Source organism: Copidosoma floridanum, unplaced genomic scaffold (assembly GCF_036245765.1).
Source record: "Copidosoma floridanum isolate Cflo_tuat_1 unplaced genomic scaffold, Cflo_Japanese_pri ptg000001l, whole genome shotgun sequence".
NCBI lineage: Eukaryota > Metazoa > Arthropoda > Insecta > Hymenoptera > Encyrtidae > Copidosoma > Copidosoma floridanum.
The window spans coordinates 9,539,839-9,566,415 of record NW_028321878.1 but is presented as its reverse complement, the minus strand read 5'-3'; the positions used below and the strand labels follow the sequence as shown (position 1 = coordinate 9,566,415).

At 35.6% G+C, this 26,577-nt stretch overlaps 1 protein-coding gene and 1 long non-coding RNA gene across 2 annotated transcripts; both read right to left on the bottom strand.

Moving 5' to 3' along the window:
* Positions 1 to 2,726: 2,726 nt before the first annotated feature.
* LOC149376022 (prickle planar cell polarity protein 3-like) lies at positions 2,727 to 15,300 on the bottom strand. The gene is made up of 8 exons (XM_089592886.1): positions 15,176 to 15,300; positions 12,232 to 13,110; positions 11,771 to 11,950; positions 6,430 to 6,604; positions 4,092 to 4,325; positions 3,203 to 3,412; positions 2,913 to 3,089; positions 2,727 to 2,797 (listed from the first exon to the last, which is right to left on the bottom strand). The coding sequence occupies exons 2-7, from the start codon at positions 12,576 to 12,578 to the stop codon at positions 3,087 to 3,089; spliced, it is 1,149 nt and encodes a 382-aa protein (XP_089449012.1). The 5' UTR covers positions 12,579 to 13,110; positions 15,176 to 15,300; the 3' UTR covers positions 2,727 to 2,797; positions 2,913 to 3,086.
* A 7,456-nt stretch (positions 15,301 to 22,756) lies between these two features.
* LOC149376021 (uncharacterized) lies at positions 22,757 to 25,605 on the bottom strand. The gene is made up of 2 exons (XR_016292869.1): positions 25,184 to 25,605; positions 22,757 to 22,823 (listed from the first exon to the last, which is right to left on the bottom strand). It is a non-coding gene; the product is annotated as an uncharacterized LOC149376021 (long non-coding RNA).
* Between the last annotated feature and the right edge of the window lie 972 nt (positions 25,606 to 26,577).

Below are 26,577 nucleotides of genomic sequence, written 5' to 3'. Positions count from 1 at the left end.
ACAAGCACAAACTCCACCCTGTAACATACAAACTTTCAGCAATTTTTCGTCGCAGTTCACGTACAAATAAAACCATCTCTCTTGAAGCAGATTTAAAACTCACGTCACAAATGCACAAGTGCACAAGTTTGACGAAATCGTCAGAAATAAAAACAACCTGCTCGGTAGTAGAATCATTGCTTAAAAGTCAAAATATTGATAAAAAATTGAGCAGAGTACGTTCCAAGCGTCGTTTACGTAATGTAGAAACTAACGACCTTTTACTATACTGAACATTCACTACACAGAACTTACCCAGGTATGCTAACAGTCCAGGGCTGGCTAATGCGTGCACTAGAATCCTAGAATTTCCTCTTTCGCGATAGATCGAACTGGTAAAACGTAAAATCCGACGAAAAAAAGAAAAATTAGACCAGATCTTGCATAGGAGACTATGTCGAAAAAAATAGTAGGCACCAGCATACGCAGTTTCCTCTTCACTCGATGACTGACTAATAAGAGCGTTCAGAGAAAACGAGCCTCTACGCTGGATATCATGCGATCTGAGTTCCCGGTGCAGTTGTTGGTGGTGCGATCTTTGAGTGGAATACCCACAAGTGGTGGGATGGATACGTTTGATTCGGTACCTCAAGAATTATTAATATAATATCCAAGTATATGTGGAGGATGAATGATGGATAATACTCTGCTACCGACAAATACGTGTGTGGACTTAATAAGCACACACCTGTGAGTAGTGGTAACCTAATGAACGCATAAATCCGTCAATTAAAAAATACGTAGGGGATGAGAGCTTTTTAACCAATAAAAATAACTACGAATGAGTTGGCCAGCGGAACGTTTGAAAGGCTATATCTATATAGATCGGATTGCTTTACTTTCTTCGCACGACGTTTTTCGGCAAATAATTTTTTTTTGAAATTTATTTGAATGCATACTTGTACTTGGATTCAATGACTTTAGTAGAGTTGCTTTAATAGGAACTAATTTTTAAATTGCAATTTCATAATAATTAATTTTTGATTAACGTAGAGAAGAGGTCATTAAGTACAAAATAATTAATACAACTTATCCATGCTACTGTCGAAAGTTTAACTTTATCATCCATAACTTTTGTGATACTTATGTGATAGAAAACTTATTGATTTAATTTTTAAAAATTGTAAATGACAAAAAATGGATTAACAATTCCAAATTAAAAAAGAGTTGTAGGGAATTGATTTTTTTACAGAGGCTCTCAACTTTTGGAAAAATCTCATACTATGTTAGCGCTAACAAATACTAAAAACAATAAGAATGAATATTTATATTTTGTTTACTCAAAAATTTTATAAAATAATAGATTGCTTTGATTTTCAACGAAAAACTTCATAATTTATTATAAATCAATACTATTCTGTCAGATTATAACTATGTACTAAGTCAACTGGACAACAAACTGATAACAATTCCATATTAGATTTGCACTACAAATTATGAGTGCGAATACTTATTTTTAAGGTAAATAATTTACGAATAAATTTAAATTAAAGTCTTGTACAAATTTTCCAGCTGAAGGACTAGTGCAAAGAACTCTTTATGTTTATAATTGATTCCTTTTATAGATACTAAATAATTAGTAAGACAGTACTAAAAGTAGGTCTCAACCTCTATTAATCAAATTATCATTATAAAATAAATAAGTTCTTGCAATTAATGTTTCAAATTTCACTGATTTTGTTTAATGTTGCGTGCCTGGGCACTTTTAAGTTTATCATATTTAATTGTAAAAATGTTGTTAACAACAAAATGTACACTATGTTGAAAAATAATAATAAAATAAAGAAATTTCATAACGATGATCCTGGCGAGAAAATTAACCCAAAGATTTTATATACATGTCCATAAAGGGTATGTATACAATATTTTTCGTTTATCCCATCGGGTAGTATTTCTCTATCATCCTCTTCTCTATTTTCAGGCAGTCTAAATAAAGTCGAATTTGGCCCACTTTGCATATATAGAGCAGTAGAATAGAGAGAAGTGGCAGCAAGTTTACATATATGCTGCACTGATATCACAAATATCGCTCTAGCTGGCTCATATAATTCAAACCAACTTTTTTGTTGTTTGCTACCATACTTTCAACTTGTTTTTACTGTATTGTAGACTTGAAAAGTAAATTGTAGGTGTATTGTATGCGGTTGCTTTACGTGCGTGCTTTTTGTTTTCAATATGAACTATGGAACACAAGTTATATTTTTGCAACGATAAATTACAATATTGCCAATAAATATAAACTATATTCAGCACGCTATTATTATTAAAATTAAAAAAAAAATGCTATGATCTATTGCGATGTCATTGTACATTGTTCACTTTTTGAAAACTAATACATAAAGCTTAATATTGCGAAATCACATACACGTAAAAATAATGTAGACAAAGTAGATAATTTAGTCTGGTCTGCTCAGCGTGAGCTTTGTAGTTGATAGTGATCGCGATGGCGCAACGGTATAAGAGTTGCAGTTCCGTCGATCTCCGAGGTTAAGCTGCAATTTGGCGCGGTTAGTACTTGGATGGATGACCGCTTGGTCACCATTCGAGTCTCGCCGTTTCGCCTGTGCTCTTGATTCTCGAGGGTCGATGAATTGTTTCTCTGACGCTTCGTCTACGTGATCATAGGTGTGACTGAGTTGGTCCAGATGTTTATATATGTATATATATATGTATATGTATATACACATCTGGTCCATAACTCAGGTGCATCGGTGGCTAATTAACACTATGCTTGTGTAAAAGAATGCCATGTCTGAGCCTACGGTGGATGATGAATAAAAAAAAAAAAAAAATTTGTAGTTGATAAAAAAGTTTGTAGCTGTAGGAGCATATGATACGCAAGCCAGAAATTTTAACTTTAGACGATCAGATACCTTCTGAGAGTCGATAAGCCAGGAAACGTTCGTACTGGTCACCACAAGGGAAACCGCCTAGTTTTTCGACTTTTTTGGCAATAAAAAGAAAATTTTCAGATTTTATTGTTTTGACGGATGATTATTTCCAAGTTATACGCTATTTAAACTTAAAGGTTCTACATGGCTATACCCTTACTGTACCAACAGAAACATGTTAAACGACTTTAATGAATCATTAATATTAAAAAGCGCAACATTTTACATTGCATACATTATCTGAGATAGATTTTACAAATGAAAAAACTTACCTCGTCGCAGGCCGCACATCTAGGCTTCAAGTGCTCGGCGTAATGCCTTTCACAATAAAGCTTATCGTCATACACGCAGTAGGCAAGATCGACCAGCAATTCCTTGCACTGCGAGCATTTGAAACACGCGGGGTGATACAGACAACCTAACTTGATCGCCGAAACAGCGAGACTACCGTGTCTCAGTGGCTTGTTGCAATCGCCGCAGTCCTGTAGACAAGATTCGATGATTTATACTTAGTTAAACGTACATTTGGTAGTAGAAATATTAAAACATGTATGGTTTGACAAGTAAATCTCGATCCAAAATTTTCCATCGATTTATTTAATTGAACTTTACTTGACATTGTTTTAATTTCATAAGACTTCACACGTTTACGAGTGACAACACATGACTAACTTAATATGTAGTAGGTAACTCTGTGCAGATGATCATGGTGTTGAATTAAGTTTATGAATGTGAATGAGAGAAACGTCAAAACACTCAGCAGCACGTAAAATATTTTAGAGGTTTAAATATTACTCTAATATAGGTACAAAGTTTGATTATTTATTTGCCTTCTTTTACAACTATTTTCATATTTTATAAGTTTTTTACCTTTGGACGTGAATTACGTCCTCAGTAGGAAAAATAGAGTTTGTACAGGGTGCGCATTCAAGCAGGACAAGCACAACGAGTCCCTTGGGCCCTGCTTCATAAATTCCTTGAGCCCCGTGCTTGCCCTGGGACATGCACCATCATGTACGATAATTACAATTACGTTTAGTAGAGGGAAAGAAAAAGTAATCATTGCACCAGTAACTAAGAAAACTTCTGACCTTAGTGTTAATATCCCCATTCTCACTCATGCATCACATCTAGTAGAGTATTCTATGAGTAATTACTCACCACACCAGTATCAAACACCTGCTGGACGCTGCCGATATCCAGGGCGATCTCGTTGCGCGCCGCCATGAAATCGTCAGCGCTTACGGAATGTTGGGGGTCAAGGTGCCGGCAGTAGGCCCTAGCCAGATCCTGCTTTGGCAGCTGCGTAGCCAACTGGCGATCTCGGTGTCGCTCGCCGGCGGTGCCCAGTCGTGGCACCGCGAGCTCTGGCAGCATCGAAAAGTACTCCTCCACCTGTTAATTGGGATATTATTGTAGTTTATGGGTACATGTAATTCATAATTTTTATACATATAATGACTTAAAAAGATGTACATGTTTCTACATGGGTCTTTATTATGGTAATTTTTTCCTCAGTTAGTCAGTAGCAGTTTTTGACAATCTGTAACTATTATTCGAAATTGCAATAGGCATTTTAAAAACAAACATCGCCACGACCGCTAAATATAAAACGACATGCTAATATTATTTTCAAGTTCAGCGTAAAACGATGGTAAAGCTCATCAAAAGCAGTAGCACTGGTGCGATGAATGTGAGGTGAGAGGAGAGGAAACAAATAGGCAATGAAGGGTAAAAGCATGAAGGCAGAGAATGACGAGGTTACACGATAGTTATGACAAGTTTGCCGAAAATATTGACCGCGGGCGCACGGCCAAGGCGGTTGCTTTTCAAGGGAGCCCCGATCACGATAATAAGTCACGTTGCTTTTGCGCGTCCTTTGAAATCACAAATACTGTGTATCCATAAATTGACTGAGACATTACGTTTGATTAACATTAAGTTTCGTCCAATTAGAGATGAGCATTACAATTGTTTCATAGGTATTGAAATTTTGAATTTTTTTTTTTTTTTAAATGAAATGCGTTTTAAGGAGGAGTGGAAAAAAGATGTACTTCTGCAGATAAAAATATTTTTAAAAGTATCCATTCTCATGTATGCGTAAAAGAGAGGCTGTACGTATGACCAGTTATTAAAAAATTGAGCATATAGACAAGATTAGGATAAATTGTGACAGTTTTCATGGAGTTTCGTGATTTTTGAATAATAAAAATACCTAATTCTAATTTTAAGTACGGGGAATTTCATCTAATCTGTTTCTCGAAAGCATTGTTAGTAGAAGTTGGAGAATAAGAGCGAACTCGTCGAGAAAAAGGAAATTAACCCGTTCATCCTCCTTGGGACCTTGCCCAACGAATAATCCCCGGCCTTCCAGCAATTCGTCTGCCATTCCAATAATTTCCGCAAAATCTGCCATCGAGCAAAAGAAAATTTTGCACACTCTCCCGTTTTCAAGAACGTCGCCAAGTTTTCCGAGCTTAATGTATAGTCCATCGTTGATTTAGAAATTTGTATTTATATACTCCGCCGGATACACACATAAATGAAATGCTTTTCTTTGGGAGCGCCAAAATACGACTGATTGCACGCTTAAAATACGTTCCACTCATTTCAACGGAGAATCAGCTGCACGTGTTCTCTCTCTCTCTCTATCTAATAAAAGTTCAGATTAGCTCAATTCTCTCTCTTTCTCAAGGCATTTGTATACTTGATCTTCTACCACATGCGCTGATGTGTCAAGTTCTTGATTTCACAAACATAAAATTTTTTCAAATAAAAATAATTACGTTTTGTACAGTGTTGCGAGCCATAAGAGCACTAGGAACAGTTTTTGAATTATTATGGCTAAATGAGTAATTTTTGTGTCAACATAAATACTGGGTGTACGTCATCGTCGTTTTACGAATATATTGCGGCAGAGAAAGTATTTTATTTAATTATTCCATTTCTGTGAACGGATAAATCAGAAAAACGTGTTATATAATTAGAAAACATGTTTGTCGCTTGGTAATTAGCTTTTTGGATACTAGAAGATTGAGAATTATTTACATCTCGTTTCATTGACATTCAACAGTATACAGGCACAAGTATTTTGTAAAGCAGCTTTTTTGTATCGATTCAAAATTAAGTTCATAAGATTAAAATTTGAAGTACTAAAAAAATTAAATAATATTAACCAGAGGAAAAATTCACGTTGAAAAATTTATGAGGGAGAGAGAGAGAGAGAGAGTTAATCTTGTATCGAGTCCTCAAGGAAAAAAGCGAACGGGCTGCTTCTCTAGCCTCATCATATCCCAACGACTCCCATCAACTCCTCGAACGACACAAGATACCTCAATATCGCCGGCTGGGTTATACGAAAATGCTACCGCAGAAGAGGAAAAAAATAAATTTTTACGCCTGTACCCACATAATCCCCCTGCGGTGGAGCAGCGCCACATTGCTATTATCCCAAGCATAAATAAACTCAAGTGATCAAGTGACGAGAGTACCAGCTTACCTTGTGGAGGGGCAGTCCAGGAGGCGCCCAAGCGAGCCCGGCATCTCTGGGGTCGAAGCTGGCCGGGTCTCTGGACTCGTCGGCCTTGAGGCCTAGTCTGGCGCGCACTGACACCCACTCGTCGTGGCAGACGTCATGCGCCTCTCTGGGACACTTGCAGCTTGTACAGTTTTTCCTAGTCAAGAAAAAGGATGCCAAGTATTAGTTTTCCGATCACGTGGCTAATAGTAACTGTAATGTTATTGGACTTTGACATGAAAATCTTCTTTGCAGGCTTATTCATATAAAGAGTAAAGTACGAATAAATGGCACACGTCTGCGAGCTTTGCGTACAAATGATAACGATTTTTGCCAAAGTTTGCATAAAGGCCTTTCTTTCTTTCTTTTTCCATGCATACAGACTTATTGAGAAAGTTCGAACTTGGGTGAAGGGGTTTTAATAAGGAATGATTGTACGCTAAGTAAGCATGTAAAACGATTTTTCAGACAATACTAAGACGCTTGACACAGTTCAAGTTTAAGATTGGGAGGTTATTATTATAAATAATGATGTAAGAGTGTATCAATATAGTTTTACAAATGATTAACACTTAAACAATCAACAAATAATGTTCATTTAAAAGTCAATCATCAAAATTTTCTAGTAATATATGAACAATATACAGTCTATTGTGTAATCCACATTTCATAATAATTCTGTATATTTAATGTATCTAAGTATATGTTAGTAAATGAAATCGAAAATAATAATGGTATGTAGACCATATTTTATCAGAAAACCGTAACAATTCACCAATTGAACAAATAAACATAAAAAACGAAAAGAAAATAAATATGGTTAGTGTCGATAATCATATCTGTGGCGCGTGATTTAGCGCCACGAGACAAATTAAGCCGCTCATTTTCCTGCACGCTGACTCGAGACCATAAATATTTACCCTCGTATAAGTACGATACTACGAGAGTGCCTTTCATTAAGTTCCCAAGACGTCGTTGTCGTTGTCGTCATGTTGTTGCTCATAAGATTTTATTATCCTCTCACCCCGCCACAAGCTTTACCTTCGAAGCCCGCGAACTTTTTTACGCTTTTACGAGCACCTCCATAGGTCACCCCATGTAATATTTGAATACGTACAATCTAGAGCCCATCACTTATAATACGACCGTAGACTTTGTACTCGCCTTTGAACAACTTTGCTAGGTTCGATTTTTATGACTAGCAGTAAGTTTTACGTTTATAGAAATGTCCATTTATTCATTTTAATCTAATATTCATCCTGTAAAACAAATACGCATGTGTTAATTAGATAAATTAACAGTTAAACTACTTTTGATTAAAGATAAATTTAATGAAATCAAAAAGTATGACTTGATTCAAATAAGTTATTCTTAATTTCGTTTAGCGTATTAGGTAACTTTAAGAGTTAACTTTCACTCGTATAAATATTTATTAAAGGAATTTATTCAATTGTTGCAGTTTGTCAGGATCTAGCTCTCAAAAATTCCTAGTGTTTTCTTGTAATTTACCTTTTTGTTTAAATTAAAAGTTATATCAATTTAATTTGTATACATTTTTTTTAGTATGACCAATATTTTCAAAAATTTTTATCTTCATAAAAAATACTTTCTAATTGAGTGTACGAGTACATTTATTTTAAATTTCGAGAATTTTAATTAAATGCATAAAAATAAATTATTTTTTTCTTTTATCCGTTATTTTGATAGTTTTTCTATATGCTAAGAACAAATTTTTCATTTTTAATAAATATTTCTTGTTTACACGAACTTAACACTTCTTGACAAAAAAGTTTGAATATAATTAAAATAATTAGTTATCATTTAATCAAATTTCATACAATTATTTGGTTGTTTTTTTTAAATTGTTAGTAATTTAAGTAGTAAATTTTTTTTTATCTAATTTTTTTTTCATAATATATTTATTATAGTACTTTTATTCGGTAAAATTAAATGTTATCAATAAATGAAGGTAATAATTCATCCATTAAATACTCATTTATAGGTATATATATATATAAAACAGGCTTTACTAAAATTTAACAAGATTTGAATAAGATTAACAAATATGAATAAACATTATTAATTCTAAGAAAATTATTAGTGGAAGATCCGCCCTAACGATTTGTGCAACAAAACCTAAGTTGCCTAATGAAACAAAAATTTATTATATCAAACTACATGCAAACAAACTAGCTACAACAAAGTAAACACGTATCACAGGCGCGAACTATTATATATATACAATGAGCCAAATGCATTCACCAGCAAGCAGACGTTTATTGCAAGCTTGTACGTATACACCACGCCCTTTCCGCGCTGTACTCCCTTTTTCTTTCTCTTATCCTATTGCTCTTCAAGGTTATTATGCGATGCTTATACGTGAACATCGATCCATTTACCCTCGGCCGATCCTTATCACGAGAAAGAAAGATTCGTGCGAGCTGCCAATGAAGCGTAAATCAAATTGAGCAAATAATCGATCGCTGTTAGGATAAGCTTCACTTGGAAAGGATCGAGGCTGCGAGTCACACCCACACGTACCCTATGTTTATGCGACATTGTGGCTAATAAAGACGTTTTTTAGAGCACCATACTTCCTCTCGTTTTATGGGTCTCATGCGTGTCAATTTATTTATTTATTTTTTTTTTTTTTTTTTTTTTTTCTATAAAACAGTAGCTATACTGTCGATATCTAGTATGCTTTCAGAAGGTAGCAAGATAATAAGGATACTATGTCCCTGTATGTAGGATAATTTTATCGAACAAACAAGTAATTACTTTCATTTGGTTGATGGCACGAGCGATTTGCTTATGGATCAGTATATACTCGTATTTGACGAGTTACATATGTGCGAGGGTAAAATAATTATTGTGAAAGGTTTTACTTCTCTTTTTTATTAGAGTCGATGTAATTAGAGAATATTATGGCAATTAAAAGAGTTGGTTCAGTTATCATTAAAATAAAAGTATGTATCTTTATTTTTTTGGCATTTAAAAAATCACTTGACAGTAAAAAGTTAATCCAGAAACCTGGGCAGTTATTTTTTATACGATTAAAAAAAAAATTGTCAATCTCCATAAACTTCTGTCAACTAACTTTGACCTCAATAAAAGCATTTAAAATGTGATACATTTTAAGTGAAATATAATTTACCTACATAAAGTAAAAACTATCCGAGGAATACGCTTTTCTTTATTAAATACGGCGACTTTAAATTTGAGCTACTGAAAAGTAAGTGATAAAAAACTAATACCCTTCTTGCTTTAGTGATACATACTCGCGTTTTGAAAGTCAAGGATCATTGTCAATGACGGGCACATGTTAAGTATTTCCGTATCACAAAAAAATTTAAAAAATCACCCCACGAATAAGATCGTAGGCGCTTAAACTATATGTCCTACCTTGCATATGTTACTTTTCATTTGCTACTTGATTAATGTGAAAGTATCGTCGATAACGTTCAAGTCTGCCGGAAGGAAAAGAACCTTATTCACGAGAGCTACGAGACTAATATCCCTTGGGAGTAGGTCTCCCTGCGTCTCGGTTGTAAGGGAAGGTTGTTAAGAGTGTGGGTTTTCTTTTTTATTTCGACGCCGTTCTCGTTATGAGTAAAAACATTGTCGATTGAAGGGTGAAGGCCGATGTAGTGTGAGACGGCATGAATTTTTGTTGCCCACTTAGTTATCATCACGGATAAATTTTGACTTTATACTGATACGGAATTTATTGCGCGATATTTGTTTACTATATTGAATTGACGTATAAAATGTGTGAAGCTGTGTATCGGAAATTAAATGTTATATTCTGAGTAAGATTTGTTTTTTAATGTGGTAAAATAAAACACACATTTGTCTGTACCAATGTGTGTTCAAATAAAATAAAATGAAATAAAACATCCATTTGAGGGTAAAATTCTGAAACTCAAATAATTATCAACTTAAATTTTCTCTTCAAGCTCATCAATTTACATGATTTGATCCTTTGCATCGAAAAGTATCCTTGCATCTAGTAAAAATTGTAACAAGCAATTATCGCTATATGTATCCAACACAAACACTTTTCAAATCAATATAAATTCTTAACGAGCAACTCGTAACATCAGTCTGTTTTGAGTCTGTCTACCTTTCTTCTCCTGCTACAGCAAGGTAAGAAGTAACGATTTTGTAAATAGCTCGTTAGTTTGAGAGACAGAGCGGATCTCGTTTTCCTTTGTCGACCGCAACAATTAATTGTATAAAGGAATCAAAGTGCACCGCCTGACCACACACGTCTGCCAGGATAAGCATAGTCGAATGACAAGGAGGTATACATAAGGGACGGTTGAACGCTAATGAGATACCTGTTGTTGTCCGTTGGAGTGGAGACAAGGGAAGGGTTGCTTTTTCGCTGATTAAAAGCTTCGCGTCATAAAGTCAATTTTATGAAATGGAATTAAGAGGCGCGTGGGTGTGTACCTGTATTTTGTTGTTGAAACGTTCTTACGGATTTAAAAATGTTTCGATTAAATTTTATGGAACAATCGTATTATATTTAAGTTTGTGACAGTAAACTCTCCAAATGGACTTGCGATTTTAGCACAAAAGTAGTGAAAAGCGACCGGATAGTTGTAGTGAGAGTTGTAGAACTTTCTTAACGCGTTTCATTGTAGTTCTGAAAGGGAAAAGTGGATGATAAGTAACTTCGTTAAGTATTGCAAATAAGATTTTGATGGATCTGTTAAATAAATCATGTTGATACATTTTTAGGTATGTTAAATAAAAAACCACTTTAGATTAACTTGTACATTGTATCGTCATTTTGGAGAAAGAAGGGTGTTCATACCATAGTTTATAGTGTGTTTTATTTTAGAGTTAGGCTGCCTTCTTTTATCTAAATACCTAAGTCATATTATCCCTTTCATCAGTGCAGATCTAAATTGTTACCTTTTTTCTTCCCAGGTGATACGATTCCCTCAAAAGGACAATTGTCCTCAACAGCCCACAATATTCCAGGAAAATTACATTTCAATGGAAAACCACGTTTGTCATGGAAATATAACAGTAAAACTCTTTTGTTAACAAATAACAGTAGTTACTAGTAAAAAATCAAACCACATAATAATAATAAAACAATTAGGACGTGCATTTTTATCAAAACAACAAACAATAAAATTCAAGCTCAATCGCAATCTCAAGCCAACAAAAAACCAAAGATACTTGAAAAAAAAATTTTTTTCTGTTTTTCAAAAAAATATCAAAAACAAAAACTCTTTTTCAGTTGTTATTCTTCTTTGACGGAAAAGGCAAAAACTCACAATAACTTTAGCAATTCTCCTGGCATTACCTAACGATGAGCTCAAAAAGCTCGGACTGGTCAAAAACTTTGCAGTAGAGGTGCAGCACCCGGACGCAAGCCCATTTCATGCCGGGCCAGGGCGCGAGACTGAGATCCAAGCCATCCTCCAGTGGACACTTGCCGATCGTGAAGCCCCGCTTGAGCTCCGCGCCGGATATTGTTGGGAACCTGTACTTTGTCGATCGTCTTTTTTATTTCTTCTCATTCTTTTTTCAACGGATACAAAAATTCGATCAATTTTGGGGCATTTATTGCTGATTGACATCAACCGTTCGTTTCGATTAATTTTTTCAAACAACACAACGTTGTCCACAACAATACCGAGAGGGTATTGACAACGCGCAACGTAACAATACGAACAATTGATCCAAAAAAGAAGCTCAACCTCGCAAGCAATACCCCCGTGTATCTCAATAGAGAAAACACGACCACTCCAGCCACATAATGACCTGTTTTTTCGATCGAGCATCGGGTGTTTCCGCCTTTGAGAATCAGCGCCAGAGGAGATGAGCCCACGCTTGATCTCCGCTCCGGAGAGGGTCGAGAACCTGTCCTTCCTGTCGAGCGACGCCGTTTTCCTGTAGTAGTCCTTCTCTGAGAGCGAGGGGCACCTCATTTTCATTATGTCCGGTCGCGCCGGCGGACTTGCGCATGCAAGGCTTTTCTTCGGCTCAGGTATGCGAACTCGAATGCCTTGAGGCTCGGCGCCTGGTACCGCCACACAGGAAACTCGCACTTCCATCTTCGGGCCCGCGTCGGCCGCACTTGAACCACTGCCCGGTCCCTTCGGGCTCATCGCTCTCGGGGTTGGCCTGGCTGACAAGAGACCGCCCAAGAGGCTATGCGTCGTGTGACGCTTGTGCAGTTTTTCGTTCAGGGTTGCTTCTGAATCGTTTGCCTTTCGGTTATGTGCTATTTTTTCGTTTCTGCTGGATGAAAAATCTTTGTCAGACTCAACAGGTTTCGCTCCTGCTCCATGAAGATTTTCCAGTGTAAGAACCGTAGTTTACTCCACCTCCAGTTGAATTTCGTAGACTGGGTGTCTCATTAATCTTGTCGATTCTCGCTTCAGCACAGTCTCTCGCTCTCGTGAGAGTTAATCGTGCGTCTTGATATTACATTTTTTGATTCCTTAATTTCGGATGTTTTATTTTACTCGAGGACTGTGCTCGCAGTACGTTACTCGATTTTTCATGTTAATATTTAGTTATACCGGCGCGTCTTCTTCTCGATACCTCACCAATTTATCAAAAAATTCATCGTCATTCATGTTTGTTAATTTTCAGAACTTGATTGATTTTCGTGGTTCTTGATACTTTTGATACAGGCTAGAAGTAAACAGACGTTTTCAGTATTCTACCGTAGCTGTTTTGTTGATTATAGAGATAAATAGGATTGCAACTTCATATTTTTTCGATATCGATCGGTATGGAATTTTTATTCGGTTGATAAAAAAAATTGGTGAACAGCGAGAAATCATTGCGATTATCATTTTTTCTGTGCTATAATATAATACGATAGTTCAGCTTTTCTGGATTCTAATAACATATTAATATCATATCTGAAACTTTTCCAACGTAAAAATTCCATACCTTCATACTTAAGTTGTTATCCTTGTAAATACCATGGCTTTCTTAGAATTTGTGGTACAGACTAATTACAACAAGCATCAAAATACAATATACTTATTTCTGAATTTTTTTTGTTTATTTACTAAAATGATTCACAAAAAGTTCAGTAATAATATGTTATCTTGATGTTTGTTGAAATTAGAGTTTCGCAAGTAAAAAAGTTCACTGACGTCTCACAGTCCTAATCAATAAAGTAATCATTACTTTTCAACCCGGATCAACTTGCGTTTGTGCATCCAGAAAAGGATGTATGCACATATTTTTTGGCTCATTTACAAGTGCAGCTAGAAAATGACTCGTATGCACATACACAATACGAATGATGCAGCAGCTGGCTTTGTAATGGCTATTAATTAGATAAATGCTAGTCGTGGCTTAAAACGCGCGCCTCACCGTTCGAAATAGAAACTAATGCACGTAGACGTATATGTGAGTGAGCTTGCGAGTTCGTGTTGTGCTATTATTACTTGCACTGCACTTTACGTCTTTAATGCTTTATACGGCAGATGCAAGGTGATGCTATATTGTGTATACTTCTATCGTTCCTGTCTTTGATCTCAGGTCGATGTGATGGTTTAGATGGTTGATCTTCGTATTTGTGTATAAAGTTGTTTGTAGGGGAAAGGGTGATTTTGTAAGACTTTTCACTTGATGCTTGCAAAATATTCGTAGATTATTATTGCAATATTGTGGAATGATTATTACGTTGGTTATTTAATAAGACAGTGATTAATCGTTTCATTTTCAATAATTTTCTGGTTTGTAATTGCAATTTTCAAAATTACGAATTATATGACAGTGATGCGTGATTAAATCGTGCTTAAAATTACTCATTAATGGAAAGTAGAAAAAAGTAAAACATTCGTTATTTTTAATACAAAAAAATTACAAAAGCATTAAATACATTTTTAGAAATTATATAAAACTAACAATTTAATTGGTTGATTACCATTTTCAATTACGTATCAGTGATTTAATTTTATGTTACAGACTATTACAATTTTTGCAACTGTATTTCATGGATCTCAATTTTAAGTCACGAGTTCAATAAAGCTAAATGAATGAAATATTGTAACTATTTTAAAAACGTAACCAAAGTGTCAATGTTTTGACACAAGATAAAAAAAATTTGGCCATCTTTGATGTTGTACGTGTAATTCAAAACAAGTTCATGTAATTAAAAATAACATTGGTAAATAGAAAATTTTACATTTACGCATGATTAAAAGAACCGTTTTCATACCGTTTGATGACAAACAAACCTATTTCAATCACCATAATTTTGTTAAATTTTAAAAGTTATCTTGATTATAAATGACGTTTTTGATGAATCATATTTGTGAATTATTTATATTAAGTATTCTGACTCTTGTAACGTACTTTTTTCTATCAAGTATAAAAATTCAGTATTCTCTTAATTAATGTTCAAACAATTTTACTCAATTTTTTTATGTTGTATTATCTTACTGTTGAGACTTTAAACTTTGGAGAAGCTTTATTTCTGTTGCATATTGAGGCGTTTTATTTTTACACATTTTGTTAATGAAAAAATAATGTTACTATAAAACTACTATATCAAAAGAAAAATTTCTCAAACAACTTTTATCTAACTATCACATGTTTATCACTAAAAGCACAAAAGATCAGCCGTCCTTAGTTGCGCTTCCTGCATGCGTTACAATCACACAAAGGATTATCGCACTCCTCCTTCAATAAACGCACAATGAAACTCCTTATGATCACGACGATTCATGCATCGCACCTTTTCCACGTACAATCGCTCTCCTCGCCTTCTCTCGCTCTTTCTATTATTATCAAGATTTTTTTGACTAAACACTTTACTTTTATTAACCAAAAACTAAATTTAAAAACAAAAAAAAAAAAAAACAACAACACCAATGAAACTTTGCACTAGAGAGCTTGCAAGCACAGAGGAGTTGCATTCGCAAAAGAAGCACACTACAAACTGCCGTAGGCTACCACCGGCTGCGGGTGTACGTATAGGTGCGAGCGAGTGCGTATCTATATATATAAACACGCGCCCGTCGCCGCTGCTCGTGCTGTGTTTTTTCCCTCCCACTGACGCGCACGCGCCCAACTCTGGCGCAGTTGGCGCACATGTCTTTAAGTACTGCGCGGAATTCGTAGCGCGCGCTTACGTTTACGTACTTGTACGCGCGCACTTATCTGTTTGTTCACTCGTAAGTTGGGTACAGTTTTGGCTCGTGCGAGAAATCTAGTAATTTGTGATAGGTTTACAGGCTTTTTTTATTTTTGTTTTTCTAAATCCGAAGGAAGATAGTGCGTAATTAATTTTCAATAATAGAAGTTGCAATCGAAAAAAAAAAAAAAATACACATGTAAAGTTTAATGCGTGTATGATTCCGTGATTGAATGTCCGTTCTGGAGGACGCTATATCGATAACGGTACCAACAATCTTATCTGCGTGACAAGATAAGTACCTAGTTTATGGTTGATGTACCAACGATAACGAGAGCTATTAGAGCACTTGAAAACTATTATGCCCGGATTTTTAACGTTTTTATCAAAATTTATTTAATGGAGACATATTAATGTAAAAATGAGACCCGACTTCCACAACCCATCAGGTTTACCATATTTTTAATTACTTTCTGATGAGTAAAAACAATTGACCATGAAAACGAGATTCATGGTTAATCAATTATCTCACTCAGAACAGCTTGCCTTGCTATGTCTGTATATACAAGACTGTGCTGCGAATTGAAAAGACTAATGTTATAGCTTCGCCTCGCAGACCACGACAGAGAGTGACAGTGACGATAATTTTGGCAGTAGACGTGATTGCGTCGTGTTCTATCCTTCTTTCGCGTACGCATAAAATCGAGGTTTTTTATACAAAAAAGTTGGCTTTTTTTACGTTTTTAATTTCATCCAATTAACTTTGTCAATAAGTAAAAATTCTACAAACTCACGGTGATGTTTCCAGGGAATCATACTTATTAAGTACAATGAGTATTATCGTTAATACAGATGTTAATTTATTTGGAATGCATTATTTGCTTTCTTGTCGATTCAATTTTCACTGATGTCAATACTGTCATTGCAAGCTGTGATAATTTTTGTGAGTGTTCTAAAGTGAAATGATCAAATTGTGAATGGATGTATAGGTTCCTGTTGGTTATTATTAGTGTAGTAATAACTTATGAGTGTTGTAAAGGCTTTACTAGATAATTTTGTGAAATTCACGAGTTACATTCGTACATTTCTTAGGAAATATCAACGATTAATAACGACCTAAGTAACTAAAAATCGATTACAATTTCCAAAAGTTATTAGAACAAAAAGTAAAATCAGAATGTCGAGCCTAATTTGTATTCTTCAATAACAAAAATTTATTAAAACCGTAGGGTAATTCATTTGGAAAAAAATAAAGAGTTTACGCCAACTTACGAAAGATTAATTGTGCAACGCTTGTCCAGCCAAAGCATATCGCGTGAGTAAAGAGAAAAATTTTTCAGCGAATCCATTTGTAGTATGTTGAGGTAATATTTTTTTCCCCAAACAAATGATTTATCACCTTGATATACAGCGATGACGCGTATCCGTTGCTTTTTTTTCTTCGTTTTCATATTTCTTTTCCCGGAGCGGAAGGAAAGGGACTCTGTAGCCATATTTTAGACATTACTCATTGGAAGAATCCTTTTATTGTTGATAAATTTCTGCGGAGCTGACAATTCGCAGCTTCGAGAAAAACATGATGTGTAGCTGATGAAAATTAAATTAAATTAAATTAATTTTTGAAATTCAATTCAATTGCTTTTGCGTTTATGTACGTATACGTAAGAATAATCTTTATACAATGTGCATGGCCAACATAAAAGAAATATCCGCTACTTCAAATTCCCCTTATTTTATTGATTCGCCCTGTTTGAAGAGGTAAACTAAGAGCACTTCTTTTTACTCGAAGTGATACAATTTTTTCTGGAAAATTATAAATTATGATCCATCTGCTGGCGTGGATTCAAGTGCTTTCCAGAAAGTTGGGCGTAGCGTGAGATTATGAAAAACGGAGGAACTTGTGGAAGTCGTGTACATAAAAAGATGATTTTTAAGAATGGGAGGGGACGAGAGCAGTTCTCGAAGGCATAGTTGGCATAGGCACATGAAAATGAATCGAGGGATCTGCGATTTCAACAGAGCAATAGGTCTACAGGCTATACTGGTTTTTAACTCTTATACTTATTTTGATTGAATTGTCGAATGAATAAGCTTTCTCTCTTGCTTTTATCAGTAGTTGACTAAATTAGTTGTTTAAAAAAAAAAAGTTTACATGTCAATCATAAATCTCTGTTATAAAGTTGTAGAATTTTTTATCTAAAAGTTTGAATGAGGTTTTATATTTTTCAACAGGGTAAAACGCATGTTACTTTTAATTTTGAAGGGATGAACATAATTTACCGGTGGAGAATCTGATAAAATCTTCAACTGGAGTACGCATAACGTTAAGACTCAAGGCCTTTGCATTAAATTAAAAAACTTGGTACTAGCTTACGTAGTAATCCAATTTACTTTGAATTTTTTTCATTCTTCTTTATTGATACCAAGATCCTACATTTGTCATTAAATATTAAAGCTAAGGCCGTGAAACTTCTGATCTTCTCCGACAGCCATTTAAATACGGATACAGCATACTTTTACTGATAAGGAGAATCCCGACAGATATTCCATTCTCTTTTCCAAATTGTTTTGTACAAAGATTACGTGATATTTAACAAACCCCTTGAAAACATATTCAATTTAACTAATGAATGTATTAGTGTACGATTTCTGACGATTTCCACTATTGAGACTGCGCTGGTTATTTTCATTGCCGTTAATTAAAACAACATTGAAAATAGTAATTTTACTGCAATCCTTAATAATAACTCGAATAACTAATAAAATCTGTGCAAAGATTTACACAATTTAAGAAGGCCGTAATATCTGTTGTTTTAACTTTTACATCTAATTCAATAGAAGTAATTAAATGTTAAATCAAAATAAATAGTAGACCAGTGGAACATAAAAAAAATGTTATAATCATTTTTCACAAGAACTTTGCCACTTTTCAAAATGTTGTTCCAGCAAAATTGGCATTACAGTTAAAGAATATCCTAAGAGATATTAGTAAGAAATCAGGGACGACCTGACAAAAGTTTTAAACCTCCGTTATTCCACACACATTCTAACCAAACAAAGTTCGGAATATTTTTTCGCCTGTAAGCATCAGCAAAAATTTTTGCGGATGAAACAGAATTCAGTACAAATTGTCCCTCTCTAGAGATCACAAAGGGCAAAAAGAAACAAAGGAGATTCTTTTTCGTAACTTTTTTTAGCAAAGTGGAGCGACTAACGTACATGTCATACTTGTTCGCAACTTACAATATAAATCTGTTCAGTTTTTTCTTCGAAACCAACTCTAAGGATGTATTACCATGAAAAAAGTCTTACAATTTAAAGAAAAACAAGTAGATTCTTACTGCTCAGTTTCGACGAGTCTAACCATCGGTTCCGGTTCGTTAGAGACAACAGGACTCGCTGGTAGCTCCAGCGTTGGTGGATGTATCGGTGCCGAAGGCAACGAAGGCTCGATACTTGGTCCAATTGGACTGGCATTGCTGAACGAATCCGATCGTCTTGGCCCGCGACGGCGCAGTGCATAATTGCGTTCACGCGACGGAAAACTCGGTGTCTTCCGCTTGATCTCTGTGAGACCCCTTACCGACAACTGGTCGTCCCGTACCATGTTGAATCACGAGACAGTGTCAGTGGCTTTGGATTAATTAGTTTTACTTAAAGTTCTTTTTCACTTATGTTCCTAAAAGGGCGGGGTACGCGGTGTGGCTGTAATGAATACAATGGACTGACGTTCTATCGCTATGATCTTATTCGACAATGCACAGAAAAAAAAATTTAGTTAGCTTAACCAAAATATGGTTAATAATAAATGCACAACCATATTCATTACTTTGTTGAGACAAATAAAATTCTTTACTCTAAGTAACTTTGAAGAAATAATAACTATTTTTACTATTTCATTAATTTCAACTGAGATTTTTTTGTTAACTCAACTGGTTTTTTTCTGTGATATAGATTCGTAGCTTTTGGAGGATAAAAGGTACGCGTTATATTTTAGAAGTATTGACATCGAAAAAGAAACCAAGATTGTGTACTTTTCTGAGTTTTTGTCACGAAAACGTACATGCTACTATACTTTCTCAATATCGTCGAAGCAATAAAAACACAATCACAAAAATGAAATTGGCAATCCCTCACGATACAATACATAAAAAAGTTCGTCTCCCACCTCGAGCCCTTTCGGCAATCAAAACAAAAAGAAAAAAGAAAATGAAACCGACAAATCACTGTACCCCAAATCCAAGTCTCTGCTCGCTTACCCACTTGTAAATCAGACAAGAAATAACCGAACGATACACTAACGATAACCGAACGACGAAACTGAGCGTCGAGCCAGCTGCCACAGTGACTGCCTGCCACAAAGCTAATTAGCTTAATTCAGTTAGGCCCCCGCGTTCGGGTATGCTTTCGAGAGTGTAAGTGTTAGTCATGAGCACGTGTTTTATCAACTCTACGATGATGTCAGGTGTTCGTTCTCGGGTGCGCAGGTAAACGTGCAAGTCCGTTGTGAGGATTCCCCGCGTTCGTCCAAATTTGTGTGTGTACTGTTACGTGTGATGAACATATATGTGTACGAGCTTGTGCTCGAAAAAAAAAGTCTCATCGACTTTGAAGTTGCATTTGGTTGCAATGCGGCTATTTTGATTGGATTATAATTGCAAATTCGTCGATCAGGGACTGGCTATAGCTTATTAGCTTTTTTCGAGAGAGAACGAAACATTATTTTTATTAAGAATCGCGTTGGAGGGGTTTACTTATGTTCTGGATAATAAATATAGTTTTTTTTTTAGAAAGTGTTAGAATTTGGTGACAGGTTGCAAAAAAACAGAGATTAGTCTAGCACATGAGATCGAGGGATAATACCCACATACTGTATGTATAGGTGCAAAGTATAGAGATTTTTTTAGGTTTATTGACTCAAAAAAAAAAAAAAAAAAAAAAAAAATTAATTTAACAACTCTCTTTTAACTTCATTAAAAATAACAAATTCACAAAAACATGACATATGTACAGTTCATCACGTATCAAATAAATAAGCGATGTTCCAGCATTCACGACTTTCGCGAGTTATCAAACAACGCATACATAAACCACTCGGAGCCGAATGTGCGTGAGTAGCGGCATCATCGCTCGGTAGCACACTTGTTACAAAACACGTACACAGTGGCTGCTACTTTCGAGATGCTAGTGACTTGACCTTGCAAAGAACAGCTGTGTCTGTACACCTTCACTTTCGACCTCACTGTTATGTGCGGGATGTCGAAAAAAAAAATTTTTTTTTCGTTTCGTTCATGCCGAGAAAGGCAGCGCTATTTGTAGGTCGTTTACACCTGTAGTATGCTTGACGCTGCCTATATTTTATGTTTAACTCAAATACCTTTCATCTTGTAGAAAAAAAACCAAATGCTACGATCTATGTGCCCTTTATAAGGAATAAAAATTAAAAATTGGCCGTACCACCAATACGTAAAATAAAAAAAAACACCAGCACCAAGTTAGGCCACACCACCGTGTTTGACGTGTTGCGACGAAGGCAACATCAGAACGGGACACGATCACGAGACGAATTGTTATATCGCACGCGCGCGCACCTACTAACGCGAGGCACTACTCACTCGCGCACAATATCTGCTGGAGAATAATAGTAAGTATGTAAGTATACGTTGCGCAAATTCCTCCTATACCGAGTCGTGTCCGAGTTTCGACTGCGTGACAGCCCGGCGGCCGCTCTTCACCGGGCTCTCGATCTCACAATGCAAAAGTGACTCTCTAGCCACATATAAACGTATGTATACGTACAAGCGCTCACGTACTTTTACTATACCACATAGTTGAGTTAGTGTACATGGAACCGAGAGAGTAGCAGCGACGAGATGATGGAGAAGTATAATTGGAGGGGACTATCTGTCTGCAGGCTTTATTAAGAGATGGTTCGGTTGTTGCTGATTTGGGGCCCTTGACAATGAGCGGAATTTTAATATTTCTGTTGAGTACTGTTTTTCGTGGGTCAGAACAGATCGGTGTGTCGTGTCTATTGAACTCAATTATCTTAAACATAGCTACACTTTATACGTCACCCCCCCCCCCTTGAATCAACTTATTTTCGGTCGAAGGTCATGATTTCACGCAATGACAGTATTTCCTTATGATTAATTCAGTTTTGTTTATTTTTCATTCAAGCTCCGAAAAAAAAAAAAAATTTAACATCTTCATACGTAGCAGAGAGTAAAAAAAAGACAGCAGACATAACAAAAAATGAAAAAAGAGAAGGTAGAAAATGCGGATGAGAATAAGTCCAGCCTTGGCCGAGCTGGCTCTTCACGTCGCCAGGTTTACGATGCATTGTCCTTACACAACGACAGCCACAACGCTGCTACCGCTGTTGTTGTTTCTCCTTCTCCTCCTTGTTGACGTCGTGACATCGAAACCAGCAGCGTTACATCGATTCTTTCGTGAAGGAATTTCCTCACTACCGTAGATTTCTGCTAGTGAAAAATCAATCGAAGATGCAGACCTCCATGGGAAACCATTGACCGCCGATGTTCTGTTTGAGTATAGAGATAACCAGCTTTTACGGGGGAGATCAGGAAGTGGTTGACTTATGTCGAACGCTCTTTTCTTTTTTCAATTTTGTAAATCTAAAGGATTAAATTTTTATCCACAATCTGAATGAAAAGTCACGGTAATTGTGATGACGCACGTCCTACACCTGGCCTTTGATATGGGCTTTATCTTTGTTAATTTTTGTCACAGTTAAAAAAAGAAAAAAAATATGTGTGCAACATTGTATGATAAACTTCTATCGGATCGAGCAATAATTCGTATGCAAAATCCCTATTACCAAATCAATGTTGTGTGACGAATAAAAAGTCGAAGCAATTTAAACACTTAAATTAATGAAAAACTAAAAATAACTTTCTATTTATGGGCTTGTACTAATATATGATGAAGAGAGATACAAAGTATGGAAACATTACGTACTGCAAATAATAATATGAGAACAGATAAACTGAGGTTTTCCAGAAATCATTTTCTTCAATTATACATAGTTTTGCTATTTATTTTCAATTTCCAACAATTGATACTCAAACATACACCAAATAAATGTATTGAATAAATTAATAAAGGAAAGGTGTTAGAAGTTAATTCATTCCCTGTCTTCGATAATTCTTCAATTGATTGTCATTTACTGGGATCGTAAACGATAAAGATATACCTAGTGGCCTTGGTTGCCTGTATATGAAGCAATCTAAAATAAAAAAGAAAAATATGTTGTAAGCAAAAAAGAAAAGGTGAGTGGGGAAGTTGGATAGTAAATGAAATAGCTGAGAAAGCATCCCGGAGACAGACAGGCGTCAGCAATTCAGTAAATCTCCCAAGTGAATGGACAAAATATTCGTCTTTCTTATCTCTCGTGTTAACTATATGGTTATGCCTCACGGGATAAGTACATTTTTAGATACTGGTAGTAGTAATAAAAATACTAATTCTCGCAAAAATATTGTACTACGTAGTCGCTTCCGTTTTATTCTGGTCTGATTTGCCAGTTTCGTCAGATAATCGTGCAGAATTTTGTAAACCTTCTTGAAACTTAAAGCAAAGGAATTAAAGTGAATGTGGAGTAAGTCAATCAAAAAATCACTCTTATGTGAACACCTTCAAATTATGTGGCATATGTATTTGATAATATACGCCGCGATCATTTTATCTCCGTTGAAAAGTCTTAGTTAAAATTGTGGTTCTATGAATTCACGATTGGCTATGCAATGTTGGCTAAAAAATCGAAAGTGAACTTTGTACTTTAATACCAATACGTTCCCCCCCAGTCGTCGTCGAGGAACACGTAGCACGTCACAGAAAGGAATTTATGCGACTTTACGTTTGTCGTCGTCGTTATCCTGTCGTGATTTTCGGTCGAGCACTGGGTATGTTTCTACCCGATGACGAAATATTCGTTTAGAGAGCGATGATCAAGATTAGTGACCTGTACGTGGGGGGTCGGCTATGGCGTTGCTCGAGGTTTCATTACGTCATTGTGTCAGAGCATTCAATGATTCTTTTGGCTTAGATTTTCGAACATTTTTTTTCAAATGATTTGTTGGGTTGGATTAAAGTATGAGTGTAGATACTAATCAACTGATATGTACCCAAATATACAGTCACCACTATAGATAAAAACTGCTTCTCTCCGTACAATATGTGTGCATATATATATATATATATATATATAGAGCGCGCGGTGGCTCAGTCGGCTAGGTCGTGGATTGGCACGCGGGAGACCGTGGTTCGATTCCCGGCCAGTGCGACTTTTCGGGTAAGTACCTCTGTGATTTTTCACATGTGCTTTTTCACCACGCAATGCTCCTCGAGGAGGGTTTAGGCAACCTTCTCGCAGCAAAATTGCCTAATTCCCCCTACCCCCCTCCCAGTAATAGGAGGCCTCCCATCCCTCTTTCCTTCCTTCTCCAAAGTGCTAAGTGCCCATAGTAGTGCCCTTATCAAAGGAGCCGGACGTAGAGCACTCAAATAAAAAAAAAAATATATATATTTCATGTAGAGTTTAAAATATTCTCATCACTTATAAAATCATTCGATCAGTAAAAGAAGACTAACGTAACAATGACCCTTCATAACATACACAGCTCGCCGTAAATAACAGCAAGTAAATGCGCAGTCTCTTTTGCACTTATAGAAATGTACTCATCTCAAAATATTGCAAGCCAACAGCTGCCGATTGTACTAATCACTCCGCGTGCAAACATCGCCTCCAAATTTATTGACGGTCGTCTCACGCTAATTGCAAAACATAGTGAGATTCACACAATCTTCGAGCGCGAGTTTCTCCTTGCACTTCGGAAAATTGGCTGGTTTTGTCAAAAAGGGGCCAAAAATAATCCACGCTCAGTTTTACAGCGCGTTTCTGTGTGCGAGCGTGCTCGTGAAAACACACTTGGTGCAGGATCCTAGCGTACAGCTGAGCAAATGTTTTTTCTCCCGCCCATTAATAGGCACTAACAAGGTGTTGTGTTACGAAGGCGGAGTGAGTGGATAGTGTTTTTTTTTAGTATTTAATTTTCGTGGCCATCAAGGTGGTCTTCGTTTATCTCATTTGTATTTTTCTACGTAAAGTAGCGAGCAAAATAAATTTTACTACGAAGCTTCAAAATTTTTGCCACACCCTTTTCATAATACAACTTTTAATCTATTTATTTTTGCCAGAAAAAGGATTGACTTTTCTTCATTTAAATTTCAAAACCAAACTTGTGACGGTTAATTTATCGTTCAGTTTACTGATCACACGTCAGCAGTTTAATACATTATTCGGACTGACTCTTATAAGCTCATCGAAACTTTATCCACAAAAGACAGCTCTGTCTTGAATATACAAGTCACGAGTCATCGACATACACCACCACTGCACCTTCGATTTGTTCAAAATTTAATGATAGAAAAAGTGATTTTTATTCCGTATGGTATCGCAAATTAAAAAAACAGAATATTTTGCAAGTTAGACGAGGTATAGTTCTTAAATCTTGCAGTTTACGGTAAACGAAAATAACAAACTTCATGTAAAAAGTAAAATTCTTTAACGAACACACAACAACTTACCGATTATAATAATAATCTAATTGTTCTTTGGACTTTCCACGGGTATCGTACACGTTTTCGTAAATGGTATCCTCATCCTCTTCAACCTCGCGAGCGTCATACGGAATATTCTTCCTCTTATAAGTGGAATCCTCGTCGACTCGAATCTTGCGAGCCGTGTACGAAATATTGTCGTAAATGGCAGTCTCAGCTTTTCCAATTTCACGTCGAGTAGTCATATTGTCCGCCTGTACATTTACATGTATTCAGAGAGGCACATAGAGTGACTCGTCGTCAAACAAATCAGAAAGCCAAGTTGACAATGAAGACAATGTCAACAACGATTTTTTTTCCTTCTTTCAGACTTGGTTTTTACGTGTAAGTAAGAATAGATGTAAAAAGTGAGACGAAATTGATGAATAAGAGTGACAGACGAACTTGACGCAGCTACGTTCAATGACTGAAGCAGTAAACATTACGACACTCATTCTTGATTGAATTTAATTATAGCACGTCGCAATAGTTATAGTCTTTGTTTGGAGATAGAAAATACAGTACTAATAAGTCAGTAAATAATCAGTAAAAATATTCAAATTGTTACAATTAAATTTTACATTGCAGATGCAGTTGCGTCAAAATATATATTTAAAGCATGTAGTTGTAATTGCCATTTTTGTTATAAAATGCATTGTGATAGTCTGTTCATAAGAATTTTCAGAGCAATAAAACCAATGATGCATCAACTATTTCCTCACTTCCACTAAACTGAATAATTTTGGTAGGCAAAATCTATATAGGAAGGCTGTGAAGTGAAAATGTGACACAACTGTTGCGCTCTCTACAATTGTTAAACGAAATTGTTCAATTTGGTAGAACTGGGGAAATAATTAATAAAGCATTAATTTTGTTATTATTAAAAATTTGATGAAAACTACTGTAATGTATTTTATAAAAAAAAAAGGAATTTCAATTACAAGATTGGAACGTGTATTTTAACAAATTTAGATTTACAGTGTAATGTTAATAGTAAACTAATTTATGACGCAAAGACTTGATTTTAACTGGCTTATCAGTAAATATTTATTAATTTAGATTTAGAGACTATTGTTGCTTGAGAAGAATAAAGTACTTATTCAAAAAAGCTGTAAAATAGATACTCATTTGGTCAAACTCTAAGAAACTTACTAAGCTGACCAAGCTTAATAAGAGGCATTCGTTTAAAAACAAAGGGGGAAATTTGAGTATTCTCAGCCAAAAAATTTTTGTTATTGCTTTGAAAGTTATTAGCCGAAAGTATTGAGATATTTTTTTCGATAAAAATTCCTCTTGTTGAACTCAGTCCCTTTCTTGCAACTTTTTGGAATCAATACATTTCTTATAACTTTTAAAATTATCATCGTTTTTCTTCCAAGCAA

Coding starts and splice junctions, on each gene's coding strand:
- LOC149376022 (XM_089592886.1), bottom strand. CDS start 12,578: ATGAGCCCGAAGGGACCGGGCAGTGGTTCAAGTGCGGCCGACGCGGGC. Junction 4,326..6,429: donor CTGGACTGCCCCTCCACAAG/GTAAGCTGGTAC, acceptor CCCAATTAACAG/GTGGAGGAGTACTTTTCGAT. Junction 3,413..4,091: donor AGGTGTTTGATACTGGTGTG/GTGAGTAATTAC, acceptor TCTTGTCTACAG/GACTGCGGCGATTGCAACAA.